Source organism: Elephas maximus, chromosome 1 (genome assembly GCF_024166365.1).
Source record: "Elephas maximus indicus isolate mEleMax1 chromosome 1, mEleMax1 primary haplotype, whole genome shotgun sequence".
NCBI classification, from domain to species: Eukaryota; Metazoa; Chordata; class Mammalia; order Proboscidea; family Elephantidae; genus Elephas; species Elephas maximus.
In genome coordinates this window covers 220,924,659-220,943,695 of record NC_064819.1, presented here as the reverse complement: position 1 = coordinate 220,943,695, position 19,037 = coordinate 220,924,659, and the positions used below count along the sequence as shown (strand labels likewise).

General features: G+C 38.7%; 1 protein-coding gene across 3 annotated transcripts in view; it reads left to right on the top strand.

Annotated features, from left to right (window-relative positions):
- Positions 1-6,227, top strand: part of LATS1 (large tumor suppressor kinase 1) — a 56,557-nt gene extending 50,330 nt beyond the window's left edge. For all 3 annotated transcript variants that reach the window (XM_049903245.1, XM_049903255.1, XM_049903236.1), the window contains one exon: positions 1,531-6,227. In XM_049903245.1, coding sequence (XP_049759202.1) covers positions 1,531-2,040 — 510 coding nt within the window. In that variant the 3' untranslated portion in view covers positions 2,041-6,227. The remainder of the gene's footprint in view (positions 1-1,530) is intronic.
- Positions 6,228-19,037: the final 12,810 nt, after the last annotated feature.

Genomic DNA, 19,037 nt, shown 5'->3' with positions numbered 1-19,037 from the left:
CATCTCCACTGAATGTAACTTTAAAACCTGGACAAAATGCTTGAAACAGCTGTCTGAAGACCCTGAAAAGTGAGTAAGAACAGGCAGACTGAGGAAGAATATGAGAATTCAAAGTACCACTGAACCTAGTGGTGAGTTGACCGTTTTTTTCCCACTGGTATCCCCAGCCTGGACTTAATGGTAGCCCGACACCCAGAAGTGGACATCAGCACAGAGAGTGCTCCAGGAGAAGCCCTCTAGTTTAGGATTAAGGTGTGGGGAAGGGGTTCCTTGTCAGTAGCAGAGGTGCCAGTAAGGGCCTGTAGGCACCTAAAACTCTGAGAGAGGGGACCATTACTCTCCAATTGGAAATGGAATCATACAGCATGTGATCCCAATTGGATGGGACAAATCCATGTTGCCTTTTTTTTCTCTGTCCTCTTGCCACCTTGCCCAAAAGTAACTGGGTTTAAAAAGCACAGTCACAAGACATGTGTGGCAGAGTGGGCAAATAAAGCCCTCACTTTCTGGTCAGAAAACCAAAAAGAGGAGCCTCAAGGAATTGGAAAGTACCAGAGGCATCACAGAAAGAGAGGAGCTTGGGAAACTAACCCAAGTATCAGGCATAAATAGATGCCACTATATCTTGATTTTTTTTCCAAAAAGAATTCAAAGAAATATTCTGTTTTTAGTTGAGGTATCTCCTTTTTCTAACCTGGACAAGACTTTAAGATAAACATGCTAGAAGAGAGAATATATTTTTCTTCCTCTACAGTGGCTGGTAAGTTCCTGTGAATAAGGAAAAATGGGGCTCATTGATTTATTTAACAAATATTTATTGACTACCTGCCATGGGACAAGTTGAAGATGTCTTATTTAGGTTAAATAACAATGCATTCTACCATTTATCAGGATTAACTTGTACCCAGAATGCATTTAATGTTGTACTCAGATTCTTACACCACTTCCCCTGCCAGCAATGGTTCAAGGGACAGAAACTAGATAGTCTGGTTTCACTCAGCATTCCTGCCTTTCTTCCTTACTCCAATTTATTCAAAACTGGCACAAAGATTTATTGAGCATCTATTATATGCCAGGCAGTTTGCAAGCACTGAGAAATAACAAGGACAAATAAAACATGCTCCCCCGCCTTATGGAATTTTACACTCCAGTAGAAGGACACAGACATAGATCAGATACCACCAGGTATTAGGGGTACTGTGATGGAAGTAAGTATCTGGTGCCGGAGGCACAGTGGAAGGAGTCATTCTATCAGAGGTAGGAAGGCTTATTAACAGGGAAGATAAAATTTTGAGTCTTGTAGGGTGAGTGTAAATTGCTGGGAGGGGAGGGTGTAGGAGAAGAAGTTATATTCCAGGCATGATGCATTAATAAAGGAATAGAGGGGGAAATACCATGGCAATTCATTTAAAAAGAAAAACCACAGATTGACCTGTAAGGTTTTTTTTTGTGTGTGTATAAAAATTAGAGGAAATTTTTATTTTTCTTTTTTATCTCTTCCCTCCTAATTTTTACAAATCTTTGTTAAAGGTTATCAACTGGCAAACGTCTCTTCACATTCCACCACAAGCTAAACTGAGTCCTGAAGCCTCTGACCTTATCATTAAACTGTGTCGAGGACCAGAAGACCGCTTAGGCAAGAATGGTGCTGATGAAATAAAAGCTCATTCGTTTTTTAAAACGGTTGATTTCTCCAGTGACCTGAGACAGCAGTCGGCTTCGTACATTCCTAAAATCACACACCCAACAGACACATCAAATTTCGATCCAGTTGATCCTGATAAGTTATGGAGCGACGGTGATGAGGAAGAAAATGTAAACGACACTCTGAATGGATGGTATAAAAATGGAAAGCACCCTGAACACGCTTTCTATGAATTTACCTTTCGGAGGTTTTTCGATGACAATGGTTACCCGTACAATTACCCAAAGCCTATAGAATATGAGTACCTTACCCCACAAGGCTCAGGGCAGCAGCCAGATGAGGATGCTCGGCTCCCAGGCTCAGAGATCAAAACCCGTGACCTGGTGTATGTTTAACATGCTGGGAGATGGCTGAACCTGGTTCTGTAATGAAGATTTGCAGAAAGGCCTCAAATGCAGGGTTTTTTGAGGTTCTGAGAGTAAAAATATGCAAATGTTACAGAGCTATGTATGTGCGCTCTGTGTACAATATTTTATTTTCCTAAATTATGGGAACTCTGTAAAATGTTAATTTATTCCCACCTTTTAAATCAGTAATTTAGAAAAAAATTGTTATAAGTAAATTATGAACTCAATATTATAGTCAGTTCCTGGTACTTTAAGTACTTAAAAAAAAAAAAAATAGTGCTTTGTTTAAAAGGAAAAGCCTGGTATCTATTTGTACATATGCTAAATAATTTTTTTAAAGAATTTTTGAAATTTTTTGAAAGACAGTTTTAGTTTCATCTTGCTTTAACCAAATATGAAACATACCCCATATTTACAGAGTTCTTTTTTTTTTTTCTCTCTCTCTGTAACTTTGTTTTTGATACAAAATAAGCTAGAGAAATTAAGCCATCACGTTGGTACGTGTTCCTGGGCTAAGGGTAATCTGTATAACCCACATCCTTGGACTGGGAAATACAAGGCTGAGACAACAGTCATACGGTCATCAGAAGGAAAAATAATGCAGCTTTCCCCCCCTGTGTAATATGTAATCTAGCATGTAGTTCTCAAGAATTACTGGCTTTAAAAGAAGCCAAAGCGCTACCATTTTTCTTTCCATATTGATATTTTTAATACTACTTCCATTCTAAAAGGAAACAAAGCTGCCATAAATCAAAGTTCTGGTCTATTAAAAGCTAAGTTCTTTGATGTTTTTATTTCAAGATTTAAAAACATTTTTTCAGCCATCCTAAGAGCTTCTTCTGTTTCATATGAAACTCGGATTAGTAATTATTGGTGGGTGCTCACTGGGAAAGTGCCTCTTCTGTACAGTGCTGCTTTTGGTTGTGTCATTAGTAATGTTAGAGGTTTCCTCTTTCACATTGTGATTGGCAAAGAAAATCTGGCTCTTTGGCAGTGTTTTAGCTGAGGGCAGATTAATTGATGAAGAAAATAATAATTAAGTCAGTTGAGATGGCCAGTAGCAATTAGGAAAAGTTACATAGTGGTCTTAATAGAAAATTCAAATCTCCTAACTTATTTAAGGTTAAATAATGTTTTTCAACATCCCTATTAATATAAAAAATTTTCTTTTTTTTTTATTATATATGCTTGGGTTTTAAGGACTCGTGGTTTCATAACAAAACACGTTTAGCTTGTCTTTTAGGAAGGGGAAAAGGGCTCTATTCTGACATTAGTAAATTTTATATTTTATTTCCTTTCTTAAGCTCCACTGATAAGGAATTGTTGTATCAAAACAATTTGTGGATAGAGGCATAATTCTAATAATTCTGAAACTCAGCTTCATTTAAAAGCTAATGGAAACCGTATATTTAAGTAAAATTAAAGGCAAAATTGTTGCAGTTGAACTAGGGAGAGGGCAAATAACATTTATTTAGCTCACACTTCCCATCTTTCCTCAGGTGGCATTCTCAGAGGCCAGCTTTAAAATCACTGCCATGTAACGGTGGGTCTTTTGAGGTCACTGGTCCTTTTGAGAATCTGATAAAAGCTGTGGACTCTCTTCCCCAGAAAAATACTTATCAACACATACACATTAATGTTGCATACAGTTTCGGCATTTTGGACACGTTGAAACCTAGACTCTAGGTTAGGCCCTCTTGTCTTATAATAAGCTTGATTTATTAAACTAAGAATTTCGTTTTTAATTTATTCAGTACTCAGATTAGCACATCTTTGTAGAAATGCTGATAATATGTGATGGAAAAGATCTGTGTAGCACGTGAGAAGATGGCCCTATGAATGCCTCTCTCTTGCAGGCACAGCACTAAGATGTTTTTAAACACACCGTTTTGAGGGCACTGAAATACATACATTTAGCTTGTTACAGATTCGTTATAGTGTTTCTGCAGGACTTCTAATGAGAGAATTCTAAACATGCACTATAATGTTATGGCAGTCTTGGTGGCACACTTGATCAGTCCCATAAAATCCTATGCAAGACAAACTAGTTCAAGAATTTTGAGATCAGTACTCACGTTTTAAAGATATTACTTTTGCTTAAGATTTTTTTCAGTGTGATTTATTTAAATTTCCATTTAGTTGTTTTACTTCTGGACAATGGAGCAACAACAGTACTAAACTGACTTTGTTACACTTGCATTGTAGGAAAACTGAGGTGCTGTCTGCTTCTTCCTACCCCATATCCCTCATCTGTATGCCCTTACTCCTTAAATGTAATGGACACTACAAATTTTTACTCTTAAAATTTTCTCTGACAGTATAAGCTTTTTGTGTTTATCTGAAGCAGTATACAAGTCTTTGGTATCTGCAATTTAATAGTTTAGATACACTTATTAGCTGTCTTATTCCTAAATTATATCTGGTTCTTCTATAATAAAATCTGGTGCTTCCTGACCAAAAAACGAGAACTACAACATCAAAAATATAGATGGCTCTGAACTGAAATAGTGAAAACATTGGTTATACATGTTTTCATTTAAAAATAATTTTCCCACTCCTTAAAAAATGTACTGTCTTTCTCATAAAACTTACCCCTTTTTATGCATATCAACTATTTATAAAATGTGCTCTATAATTATGTAATTGTAGATACTATTATGTACTGTCCAGTGATATCCCAAGGCAGGCCCTGTTGCTGTATCTTTTCTACTTATGTCTTTGTAATAGAAACTCTAGAATGTATGACTAAGAAGTCACTTTGAGATTGACTTTTTTAAAAAGTTGTTACCTTCTGCTGTTGCAAAGTGCAAAACTGTGAGTGGAAACGTTTTATTCTGACTTAATATGTTAGAAATTAGAGAATGCAGTAGGAGGATTTTTAGACATTGCTGCTGCTGTTACCCAAGGTACCTTTAGGAAAAAAATTTTAATAAACAAAAACAAAAAAAAAATTGGTATTTAAAGTGAAACATTTAGCCTGTTTGCTTTAACCTAAAGCAGAAAGTAATTTGGGTCAACGTATTGGTATATTTGTAAAGCGCCTTAATATATCTCTCTGTGGAAGGCAGTATACCAGTTTACTTTTATATCGTATTGTGTATATAAGTATTTTGTATTAAAATTGAATCAATGACTACACTACAAAAAAAAAAAAACTACAGTTTTATAAAATAAGGCTTGGTTAGGAAAAGGAAGTACAGCTTTGCAATATAACTAAATTGTTTTGCATACTTAATGAATGTAGTAGATATCAGTAATCAGCCTGCGTTTTTAATGAATCTATTTGTATTTTCCAAATCATTTTCTCTAGTGTAACATTTCCTGGGATAATAAAAAAGCAAAATTCAAATCTTTCAGTTGTGGGCGGAAAGCTAACTTTTAAGCTACTTAAGCGTGTTGGTATTTTAAATTCTAAAAATGCGTTTCTTTTAATCCCTTTATTCTCATAGAAAATTTATGATGATAAATTTGATGCTTTTGAATTATAATATATACCAAAACCAAACCTGTTGCTGTCGAGTCGATTCCAACTCACAGCAATCCTATAGGACAGAGTAGAACTGCCCATAGAGTTTCCAAGGAGCGCCCGATGGATTTGAACCGCCGACCTTTTGGTTAGCAGCTGTAGCTCTTAACCACTGTGCCACCAGGGTTTCCACAACATATATAATGAATGATAATCACTAGTTTAAAAAAAAAAAAAAATTGTCGGGTCAATTCTGACTCATAGCAACCCTGTAGGACAGAGTAGAGCTGCTCCATAGAGTTTCCCAGGCTGTAATCTTTACGGAAGCGGAATGCCACATCTTTCTCCCACAGAGCGACTGGTGGATTTGAACTGCCAACCTTTCAGTTCGTACCTGAGCACTTATCACTGCACCACCAGGGCTCCTTGTAGTCCCTACTTAGGTCACGGCAAAATGAATAGACTTAGTGTAACTCAGTAAAATGTTTGGTTTTGTCCAATATATTAAGTATTATAAATATGTTCTTAGGCTTCCTTCTGAACAACACAGGTTTAAACCCTTGTAATTATTAAAACCCACATTAGTGTCATTTGAATCCAGTTTATAATTTTTTTAATGTGAAGTTGTCAGTCTTTTTCTTTTTCACAATCCTTTATCACATGAAATGCCTAGCAGTAACGTATACTATTAGTTTCCTAGAGTAGCTGTAACAAAGTACCACAAAGTGGGTGGATTAAAACGACAGGTATTTATTGTCTCACAGTCTTGGAGGCTAGAAGTCCAAATTCAGGGTGCCGGCAGGGTCATGCTCTCTCCAAAGCTCTAAGGGAAGATCCTTTCTTGTCTTTCCCAGCTTCTGGTAGCCCCAAACGTTCCTTGGCTTGCAGCTGCAGGTAACTCCATTGTATGGGTGTATCACGTTTTTTTGTTTATCCATTCATCTCTTCATGGTCACTTTGGTGGTTTTCACTTTTTGGCTATGGTGAATAATGCTGCAATGAACATTGGTATACATGTGTCTGAGTCACTTTCAGTTCATTTGGGTATACACCTAGGAGAGGTATTGCTGGGTGGTATGGTTAATTCTAAGGAGCCCTGGTGATGGAATGGCTAAGGACTGAGCTGCTTAACTGAAAGGCTGGGAGTTTGATGCGTCCTACAGCCTATAGAAACCCTATGGAGCAGCTCTACTCTATCCTATTATGTCACTATGAGTCAGAATCAACTCAATGGTACACAACAACAACATAGTAATTCTATATTTAACTTTTTTTTTATTGTGCTTTAAGTGAAAGTTTACAAATCAAGTCAGTCTCTCACACAAAAACTTATATACACCCTGCTACATATTCCCAGTTGCTCTCCCCTTAATGGGACAACCCGCTCCCTCCCTCCACTCTCTCTTTTCATGTCCATTTCACCAGCTTCTAACCCACTCTACCCTCTCCTCTCCCCTCCAGGCAGAAGATGCCAACATAGTCTCAAGTGTCCACCTGATCCAAGAAGCTCACTCCTGACCGGCATCCCTCCCCAACCCACTGTCCAGTCCAATCCCTGTCTGAAGAGGTGGCTTTGAGAATGGTTCCTGTCCTGGGCCACCAGAAGATCTGGGGGCCATGACCACCGGGGTCCTTCTAGTATCAGTCAGACCATTAAGTCTGGTCTTTTTATGAGAATTTGGGATCTGCGGCCCACTGCTCTCCTGCTCCCTCAGGGGTTCTCTCTTGTCTTCCCTGTCAGGGCAGTCATTGGTTGTAGCTGGGCACCATCTACCTCTTCTGGTCTCAGGCTGATGTAGTCTCTGGTTTATGTGGCCCTATCTGTCTCTTGGACTCGTAATTACCTTCTGTCCTTAGTGTTCTTCATTCACCTAAGATTCAGGTGGGTTGAGACCAATTGATGCATCTTAGATGGCCGCATGCTAGCATTCAAGACCCCAGATGCCTCTTTCCAAGGTGGGATGCAGAAGGTTTTCTTAACAGATTTTATTACGCCAATTGACCTAGATGTCCCCTGAAACCATGGTCCCCAAACTCCCGCCCATGCTACTCTGGCCTTCAAAGCATTCAGTTTATTCAGGAAACTTCTTTGCTTTTCGTTTAGTCCAGTTGTGCTGACCTCGCCTGTATTGTGTGTTGTCTTTCTCGTCACCTAAAGTAGTTCTTATCTACTATCTAACTAGTGAATACCCCTCTCCCACCCTCCTTTCCTCCCCTCTCTCATAACCATCAAAGAATATTTACTTCTCTGTTAAAACTGTTTCTCCAGTTCTTATAATAGTGGTCTTATACAATATTTGTCCTTTTGCAAATAATTTCACTCAGCATAATGCCTTCCAGATCCCTCCATGTTATGAAATGTTTCACAGATTCCTCACTGTTCTTTATCGATGCATTGTATTCCATTGTGTGAAAATACCATTTATTTATCCATTCATCCACTGATGGGCACCTTGGTTGCTTACATCTTTTTTGCGATTGTAAACAGTGCTGCAGTGAACATGGGTGTGCATATATCTGTTCGTGTAAAGGCTCTTATTTCTCTAGGATATATTCCAAGGAGTGGGATTGCTGGATTGTATGGTAGTTCTATTTCTAGCTTTTTAAAAAAATCGATTTCCAAAGTGGTTGTACCATTTTACATTCCCACCAGCAGTGTTCGAATCTCTCTACAGCCTCTCCAACATTTGTTGTTTTGTTTTTTGGATTCATGCCAGCCTTGTTGGAGTGAGATGGAATCTCATTGTAGTTGTGATTTGCACTTCTCTAATGGCTAATGATCGTGAGCATTTCCTTATGTATCAGTTAGCTACCTGAATGTCTTCTTTAGTGAAGTGTCTGTTCATAACATTTGCCTATTTTTTAATTGGGTTATTTGTCTTTTTGCAGTATCATGTAGATTTTAGAGATCAGGTGCTGATCGGAAATGTCATAGCTAAAAACTTTTTCCCAGTCTGTAGGTAGTCTTTTACTCTTTTGGTGAAGTCTTTGGATGAGCATACGTGTTTGATTTTTAGGAGCTCCCAGTTACCTAGTTTTTCTTCTGCATTGTTAGTAATGTTTTGTATACTGTTTATGCCATATATTAGGGCTCCTAACGTTCTCCCTATTTTTTCTGCCATGATCTTTTTCATTTTAGATTTTATATGTAGGTCTTTGATCCATTTTGAGCTCGTTTTTGTTCATGGAGCGAGGTATGGGTCTTGTTTCATTTTTTTGCAGAGGGATATCCAGTTATGCCAGCACCATTTGTTAAAAAGACTGTCTTTTTCCCATTTAACTGTTTTGGGGCCTTTGTCAAATATCAACTGCTCATATGTGGATGGATTTATGTCAGCATTCTCAATTCTATTCCATTGCTCTATGTATCAGTTGTACCAGTACCAGGCTGTTTTGACTACTGTGGCGGTATAATAAGCTCTAAAATCAGGTAGAGTAAGGCCTCTCACTTTGTTCTTCTTTTTCAGTAATGCTTTACTTATCCGTGGCCTCTTTCCCTTCCATATGAAGTTGGTGATTTGTTTCTCCATCTCATTAAAGAATGTTGTTGGGATTTGGATCAGAATTCCATTAAAGGTATAGATCGCTTTCGGTAGACTAGCCATTTTTATAATGTTAAGTCGTCCTATCCATGAGCAAGGTATATTTTTCCACTTACGTAGGTCTCTTGCAGAAGTGTATTGTAGTTCTCTTTGTATAAGTCTTTTCCATCTCTGGTAAAGATTTATTCTTAAGTATTTTATCTTCTTGGGGGCTACTGTAAATGGTATTGATTTGGTGATTTCCTCTTCCATGTTCTTTTTGTTGGTGTAGAGGAATCCAACTGATTTTTGTGTTTATTTTATATCCCAATACTCTGCTGAACTCTTCTATTAGTTTCAGTAGTTTTCTTGAGGATTCCTTAGGGTTTTCTGTGTATAAGATCATCTCGTCTGGAAACAGAGATAATTTTACTTCTTCCTTGCCAATCTGGATGCCCTTTATTTCTTTGTCTAGCCTAATTGCCCTGGCTAGGATGTCCAGCACAATGTTGAATAAGAGCGGTGATAAAGGGCATCCTTGTCTGGTTCCTGTTCTCAAGGGGAATGCTTTCAGGGTCTCTCCATCTAGGATGATGTTGGCTGTTGGCTTTGTATAAATGCCCTTTATTATGTTGAGGAATTTTCCTTCTATTTCTATTTTGCTGAGAGTTTTTATTATGAATGGGTGTTGAACTTTGTCAAATGCCTTTTCTGCATCAATTGATAAAATCATGTGATTCTTGTCTTTTATTTATGTGGTGGATTACATGGTTTTTCTAATGTTGAACCATCCCTGCATACCTGGTAATGAATCCCACTTGGTCATGGTGAATTATTTTTTTGATATGTTGTTGAATTCAACTGGCTACAATTTTGTTGAGGATTTTTGCATCTAAGTTCATGAGGGATACAGGACTGTAATTTTCTTTTTTGTGGTGTCTTTACCTGGTTTTGTATCAGGGATATCCTGGTTTTATAGAATGAGTTTGGGAGTATTCTGCCCTTTTCTATGCTCTGAAATACCTTTAGTAGTAGTGGTGTTGACTCCTCTCCGAAAGTTTGGTAGAACTCTGCAGTGAAGCTGTCCAGGCCTGGGCTTTTTTTTTTCTTGGGATTTTTTTGATTACCTTTTCAATTTCTTCTTTTGTGATGGGTCTATTTAGTTGTTCTACCTCTGTTTGTGTTAGTTTAGGTAGGTAGTGTGTTTCTAGGAATTCATCCATTTCTTCTAGGTTTTCAAATTTGTTAGAGTGCAATTTTTCATAATAATCTGATATGATTCTTTTAATTTGTCTTGGGTCTGTTGTAATATCACCCATCTCATTTCTTATTTGGGTTATTTGCTCCCGCTCCTGTTTTTCTTTTGTTAGTTTGGCAATGGTTTATCAATTTTGTTGTTTTTTCAAAGAACCAGCTTTTGGTCTTGTTAATTCTTGCAATTGTTTTTCCGTTTCCTATTTCATTTAGTTCTGCTATAATTTTTATTATTTGTTTTCTTCTGGTGCCTGTGGGTTTCTTTTGTTGCTCTTTTTCTATTTGTTCAAGTTGTAGGGATAATTCTTTGATTTTGGCCCTTTTATCTTTTTGTATGTGTGCATTTATTGATATAAATTGACCTCTGAGCACTGGTTTCGCTGTGTCCCAAAGGTTCTGATAGGAAGTGTTTTCATTCTCATTGGATTCTCTGAATTTCTTTATTCCATCCTTAATGTCTTCTATAATCCAGTCTTTTTTGAGTAGGGTATTATTCAGTTTCCAAGTGTTTAATTTCTTTTCCCTGATTTTTCTATTATTGATTTCCACTTTTACGGCCTTATGCTCAGAGAAGATGCTTTGTAATATTTCAGTGTTTTGGATTCTGCTAAGGCTTGCTTTATGACCTAATATGTGGTCTCTTCTAGAGAATGTTCCATGTGCACCAGAAAAGAAAGTATTGGGTGGAGTGTTCTGTATATGTGTATGAGGTCAAGTTCGTTGATTGTGGCATTTAGATCTTCCCTGTCTTTATTGACCTTCTTTCTGGATGTGCTGTCCTTCACCAAACATGGTGTGTTGAAGTCTCCTACTATTATTGTGGATCTGTCTATCTTACTTTTCAATGCTGATAAAGTTTGTTTTATGTATCTTACAGCCCTGTCATTGGGTGCATAAATATTTAATATGGCTATATCGTCTTGGTGTATTGTCCCTTTAATCATTATATAGTGTCCTTCCTTATCCTTTATGATAGATTTAACTTTAAAGTCTGTTTTGTCAGAAATTAATATTGCCACTCCTCCTTTTTTTCTGCTCTTTTTTGATCGTTGTTTGCTTGATATATTTTGTTTTTCCATCCTTTTGGTTTGTGTCTCTAAGTCTAAGTTGTGTCTCTTGTAGGCAGTATATAGACGGATCGTGTTTTTTAATCTATTCTGCCACTTTCTGTATCTTTATGGGTGCATTTAGTCCATTTATATTCAGCATAAGTACGGATAGATATGAATTTAGTGCTATCATTTTGATACCTTTTTTTTGTATCATGTTGACAGTTTTTTTTTCCCCACTTAATTTTATGTGCTGAGTAGATTATATATTGTTCTTTTCTCATATTTGTTTTTGTTGATTCTGTTTCTGCTGAGTCTCTATTTTTTTCTTGTATTTTATTTTGATGAGTAGGATAGTTTGTCTCCTTTGTGGTTACCTTACTATTTACCCCTATTTTTCTAAATTTAAACCTAATTTTTATTTCTTTGTATGGCCGTATCTTCCTCTCCATATGGAAGGTCTATGATTACATTTCTTAGTCCTTCTTTATGGTTTTAATGTTGTCTTCTTTTGTATAATAACATCGTTGTTACCCTGTTTGAGCTTTTTTTTTTTTAAATCTTGCTTTGTTTTTTTTTTTTATTTCCCTGTCTGGGTTGACTTCTGACTGCTCTGCCCATTGTTGTAGTCTTGGGTTGATACCTGGTATTATGAATTTTCTAAGCAAAGAACTCCCTTTAGTATTTCTTGTAATTCTGTTTTGGTTTTTACGAATTCCCTAAACTTCTATTTATCTGGAAATGTTAATTTCACCTTCATATTAAAGAGACAGTTTTGCTGGATATATGATTTCTGGCAGGCAATTTTTTTCCTTCAATTTTTTAAATAAGCCATCCCATTGCCTTCTTGCCTGCATGGTTTCTGCCAAGTAGTCCAAGCTTATTCTTATTGACTCTCCTTTTTAGGTGACTTTTTGTTTATCCCTAGCTGCTCTTAAAATTTTTTATCTTTGGTTTTGGCAAGTTTGATTACAATATGTGTTGGTGACTTTCTTTTAACTTCTACCTTATGTGGAGTTCGACGAGCATCTTGGATAGATACCTTCTCATCTTTCATGATATCAGGGAAGCTTTCTGCCAAGAGATCTTCAACAATTCTGTGTTTTCTGTTATCCCTCCGTGTTCTGGTACTCCAATCACTTGTAGGTTATTTCTCTTGATAGAGTCCCACATGATTCTTAAGGTTTCTTCATTTTTTTTAATTCTTTTATATGATTTTTCTTCAAATATATTAGTGCCAAGTGATTTATCTTCAAGTTCAGAAATTCTGGTTTCTACTTGCTCAATTCTCCTCTGACTTTCTATTGAGTTGTCTACTTCTGTAATTTTATTGTTCAGCTTCTGAATTTCTGATTGCTGTCTATGGATTTTTCCAGTTTATTAAAATTTTTTATTATGTTCCTGAATAATCTTTCTAATTTCTTCAGTTGCTTTATCTGTGTGTTCCTTGGCTTGTTCTGTGTATCACCTCATTTCCTTCCTGATGTCTTGAAGGGTTCTGTATATTAAACTTTTGTATTCTGGCTCTGGTAATTCAGGAATGCACTTTCATCTAGAAGATCCCTGGATTCTTTGTTTTGAGAGCTTGTTGAGGTGATCATGGTCTGTTTCTTTATGTGACTTGATATTGACTGTTGTCTCCAAGCCATCTATAAGTTATTGTATTAGTTTATGTTTGCTTACTGTGTCGTAGCTTCTTGCTTTGTTTTGTTTTAATATGCCCAAATGGGTTGCTTGAGTGAGCTAGCTTGATTATTTTTGCCTTTGGAGCTCTGACATACTCTCCCCAGATGGCTAGAGCTATCATCAGGTATATCAGTCTAGGAGTCCATTCAGTTTTCTTGTATGAATTCAGCTCATGTGTCCAGGTAGCTGATCAAGTATGTGGTACAGGCTCTGTCCTACAGTCTTAGAGGGGTAGGGGTGATTGGTGTAGGTACCAGTATCTGGCTGGAGCAGGGGGTCATGCTTTGAACAAGGCAGGGGGTTGAGAACCACCCCCCAAGTGTCTCTGAGGAAAGCGTGTCCCTGTTCCCTAGAGCGTGCAGGTGGGTGGGTTCCGCAGACGGACCATGGGTACCTAATGTTTTTGGTTGTAAGGACTGGGAGGTACCAGTTATCCTTGGACCCCTGTTGTAGGTGGCTGGGTGACCTGAGTGGAGCTACCAGTCCTTAGGCCCCTGATGTGGGTAGGTGAGGACCCTGTTTAATAGGCAAAGCAATGTCAAACATCAAACACCCACCTCTCTGCCACATAGCTGAAAAGGGTTGGAGTCTGCCAACAAGGGACTATTCTGCTGAAATAGGCCCACACAGGTCCATGCAGAGGGGAAAGGTACTTAAAGTCCACAGACCTTTTATGCCTGAACAGGAGCCGCTTCTGTCCTGAGCTCCCCTGGTTAGTGTAGGTGGCAAATTATCTTTTCCCCCAAATGCAAATTTTTTCCTTCTCCAAGGCTGGGAGGATGGCTCTGGGCACGTAACAGTGCCTATCTGAGGCCCAGGGAATTCAGCAGCTGAAGCTGGCTTGGGGGTTGGGTGGGCGCGGTAAAATATTCGCATGTACTTAGCCTCTTCTCTGGTTCTGGAGGTGTGAGTAGGCTGTGTGGCTGGCTGCTTCTCCCTGTAGAAGCTGCGGCTGAATGCTAGTATCAGCCTGCCACACCCGCTCAGGTCCGGTAACTCCTCTCTGCTTCTGAACGGTCTCTTCCTTCGGCTGCTCCTCAGTTTGTTTTCTAAGGTTGCCGTTGATGCTCAGGGCTCGTAGCTTGTCATAAATATACTCGTTTCACTTGTTTTTTTTTTTTTGGTCTTTGTTGTAAAGAGGGCTCGCTGGAAGCATCTGTCTATTCTGGAATCTTGGCTCCGCCCTCTGTTTAACTTTTGAAGGAACCACAAAAACGTTTAACACAGTAGCTGCAGTATTTTACATTTTCACCAGCAATGGATCAGGGTTTCTAATTTATCCACATTCTTACCAATGTTTGTTATTTTCTGGTTTTTGGATAATAGCCTTACTAGTGGGTATGAAGTGGTATCTCATTGTGGTTTTGATTTACATTTCCCTAAGGAGCCCTGGTGGGGTAGTGGTTAAGAGCTTGGCTGCTAACCAAAAGGTCGGCAGTTTGAATCCACCAGCCACTCCCTGGAAACCCTATGGGGCAGATCTACTGTGTCCTGTAGGGTTGCTATGAGTTGGAATCAACTTGATGGCAGTGGGTTTTAATGACTAATGATGTGCATCTTCTCATGTGCTTATTTACCATCTGTATATCTTCTTTGGAGAAATATCTATTCAAGTCTTTTGCCCATTATTTAATTGCATTAGTTGTTTTGTTGTTGAATTGTAGGAGCTCTTTATATATTGTGTACATTAAATGCTTATCAAATACATGTTTACTGCCTTAGTTATTTAGTGCTGCCATAACAGAAATCCCTATAATTAGAACAGCAATTATTTTCTCACAGTTCTGGAGGCTAAAAGTCCAAATTAGGGTCTCAGCCATGTTGATTCCCTCCTTGTCAGTAGCCAAGGGTGTTCCTTGGCATTCCTTGGCTTGTAGACAGTCCTCATATGAAATCTGTCTTCCCCCTGTGCGTGTGTCTCTGTGCCTATTCTGGTCTTTTTATAACTCAGAAGTGATTAGGTTTGAGATCCACCCTATACTGGCACAACCTCCTTAACGTAACAAAAGAAAAACCTCTATTTCCAAACACATTACAGGTACAAGGGTCAGGATTTCAACACTGTTTTGGGGGAGGAGACAATTTATAACATTACACCCTTCTTCTGGGGATAAATGTCAGAAGGACAAAGTCACAGGTTACTTTCTTGATTTGGTCTCATTAACGTACCAGAGAAATCCTATTCCTAAATGGGGTTATATTCACAGGTATAAACCCGTTGCCATTAAGTCGATTCCAACTCATAGCGACCCCGTAGGACAGAGTAGAACTGCCCCATAGAGTTTCCAAGGAATGCCTGGTGGATTCGAACTGTGGACCCCTTGGTTAACAGCCATATAGCTCTTAACCACTGCGCCACCACGGTTTCCTCCACAGGTGTAGGGATTAGGATTTTAACACATTTTTTTGGAGGGGGGACACAATTCAACCCTTTAGCCTCCTAAAATTCATATCCTTCCCATATGAAAAAAGACGTTCACCCTGTCAGATCATCCCCTAAATTCTTAACCCATTAAGCATCCTTGTCTTGTTTCTGATCTTAGCGGGGAAAGCTTTTAGACTTTCACCATTCAGTATGATGTTCACTGTGGGTTTTTCATAAATGCCCTTTATCATGTTGATGAATTTCCTGCCTGAAGTTTTTTCTTTTGAATCATGATAAAGGTGTTAGGTTTTGTCAAATGCCTTTTCTGCATCAACTGAGATGATCATGTGTCCTTTTTTTTCACTAGTGTAGTGTTAGAGTTGATTTTCTTAAGTTAAATGTTGTTTTTGAAATACATTTTCATTTACTTTAGTAATAAAGGTTTTCTCTTTCAGGATTTTAAAGATGTTGCTGCACTATCATCTGTGTAGCATCATTTCCAATGAAGTCTACTGTCGCTCTTTTCTTTGTTCTTATGTATTCTTCCCCCCTACCCCCCTGGTTGCATTTAAGGTTTTTCTATCACTGGTACCAAGCAAGTTAATTATGATGTGTTTTGATGTAGTTTTCTTGATGATTCTTGTGTTTGTGATTTATTGAGCTTCTAGGATCTGTGGGGTTATGTTTTTCATTCTGTTGAGTCATGCTTGGCCATATTACTTGCTTTGGCCATTGAAATAAGAGCAGAAGTAGCATTATCATATTCAGGCAGAATCTCTGCAGTTTGTCTCATTTTGTTTTTTCCACTGCCAGGGGTTCCATTTCCTGCATCCACTCTGCTGGCAACATGTAGAGTGAATACAGAATTCAGTAGTGTCCCCCAACACTTCATGTCCACCCAGAACCTTGGAATGTGACCTTATTTGGAAATAAGGTCTTTGTAGATATAATCAGTTAAGACGAGGTCATATTGGATTAGAGGGGGCCCTAAATCCAATATGACTGGTGTCTTTATAAGAAGAAATGAGACAGAGACATGTACAGATAGAATGCCAGCCATGTAAATATGGAGGTTGAAATTGGAGTGATGGAACTACAAGCCAAGTGTTATGGATTGAATTGTGTCCCTCAAAAATGTGTGTTAACTTGGTTAGGCCATGATTCCCAGTATCCTGTGAAAGTCCACCATTTTGTCATCTGATGTGATTTTCCTATGTGTTGTAAATCCTACCACTATGATGTTAATGAGGCAGTTATGTTAATGAGGCGGACTCTGTATACAAGATTAGGTTTTATCTTGAGTCAGTCTCTTTTGAGCTATAAAAGAGAGAAGCAAGCAGAGAGAGGGGGAACTCCTACCAACAAAAAAGCAGAGCTGGGAACGGAGTGCATCCTTTGGTCTCAGAGTCCCTGCACTGAGATGCTCCTAGACCAGGGGAAGATTGACAACAAGGACCTTCCCCCAGAACTGATAGAGAGAGAATGCTTTCTCCTGGAGTTGGTACACTGAATTCAGACTTCTAGCCTCCCGTAAGAGAATAAATTTCTTTGTTAAAGCCATCCACTTGTGGTATTTCTGTTATAGCAGTACTAGATAATTAAGACACCAAAGAATGCCAAAGATTACCGGCAAACACCAGAAGCCAGGAAAGGGCAAGGAACAATCCTCCCCTAGAGACTTGAGAGCATGGCCCTGCTGACAACTTGTTTTCAAACTTTTAGCCTGCAGAGCTGTGAGAAAATGAATTTCTGTTGTTTTAAGCTACCAAGTTTGTGGTACTTGTTAGGGCAGCCTTAGCAAACTAATGCAGTGAAAAAAAAATCCTGCTATTTAAACCTTCTGTGACTTAGGAATTATACACCATAGCTTAGTCTTCTCTGACTAATACAGCTAGTGAAGAATTGGAAGTAGTGAATGTAAACCATTCTCTCAAGACTTTTTTTACTTTAAAAAATGTTACTGAGGTATAATTTATGAACAATAAAATGCATGTATTTTATTTGTACTCTAATGAGTTTTAATAAATGGATACACCTATGAAGCCACTACCCCAGTCAAGGTATAGAACATTTCCTTCACCTCAGAAAACTTCCTCATACTTCTTTGCAGTTAACAGCCCCTTCCCAAGTCATCAATCCAACCTGAGGCTGTTAATATAGATCAGTTTTGCCTGTTGTAGCACATAAAGGGGATCATGTAATATGTAGTCATTTTGAGAAAAATTTATTAATTGGCTTAATAAGTTAGCATATCTTGGCATTCATATAAAAGGTGAAGGCTGAATTCAGCCTAATTAGGGTGGGTAACTATTTCTTCAATTGGTTTTGTGATCTCTATAGTTTCTTGTGCTCCATTATAATAGAGTTCATATCATAGCAAAACTATTTTCTACTTTACTGATAATCTTGAGACTTTAAGCTCCATAAAACATTCTTTTTTAAAAAATTATGGTAAGTATGTATATATAGATATATATAAACATTTGCATTTGAATATTTTTACAAGTACAATTCAGTGACAGTAAAACCTACGAAAGCCAGAACCTGTGTAAGGTGGAAACCTGTCAGAGAAGGAAAACACATATTCCACTCCAACAAGTGATAGAAAAGTAGTAAGATTACACCCTCTCAAAGGTGGAAAACTTGGGAGACCTAGAAAAACAAGGCAGTCCCGTTGAATTCCGGCTTTCACAGGTTTCACTGCATGTTCACCGTGTGCATTTTGTCCCCCACTGAATACTCAGTGCCTAACACAGTGCCCTGGCAAATAGTTGCTCAATAATTATTTGTGGAAGGAAGATTTTTTTTTCCTGAATTGCTTTTATATAAATATTAAATTACTGGGATGATTTAATGCTAGGAATTTAATTCCTAACATTAGTAATTCCTAAGTCACAAAAGTTTCAAGTGTCATAAGTGCCCCTATTCGGGTTTAGGTCGGGGTGGGGGATGGAGGCTAAGACTGGAGGCAGCAAAGCCAACAGCATTGTCCAGTAGGATATCTGTAAATCATGAAACAGTTTTGTTGTCTCATACTGAAACAGTGACACACACACACACACCCAAAATCCACCATTAGAGAATCTAAATATTTTTGTTTGCCCCCTCCCTACCTATTTTAGTCACATTACGTCGTGACAAGGCCCTCTGCCGAAGAATTCTGAGAACTGGGTTCTAAAATTTGTCATAATCGAATTGTTTAATACTGCAACACTTACCTGTAAAAGAGACACTCTGACTTCCTAACTTTAGAGGAATGCGGTGAAAATCAAATGGGAGACAATGTGAGCTAGCACTTCGGCAAAGGTACTGAGGTAAGCCAGGTAGTACAGGTCACGACCACTCCCACCTAGCTCCCTCAGCCGAGAGGAGGTGACGCGGGCGCGCAGGCGCGCCCCCGCGGCCTGGCTCCGCCCAGCGCGTGCCCGGGCGCCGGCGCGCGCACGCCGCCCGGCGTCCTCGCTCCCGGGCGTCGGCCCGCGTGCGCTGGGGTCGCTGCGGCCGCTCCCGGCACCGGAAGTGACGATGTGTGTTTGCCTTCAAATCCTTGGCTAGCACAAGAAGCGCCCGGGGGCGGTGACGGTTGGCCTGGGCTGTCCGGGTTCTGTGAGCGCAGAGTGGGGGTGGGGGTGGGGGTGGGGGGA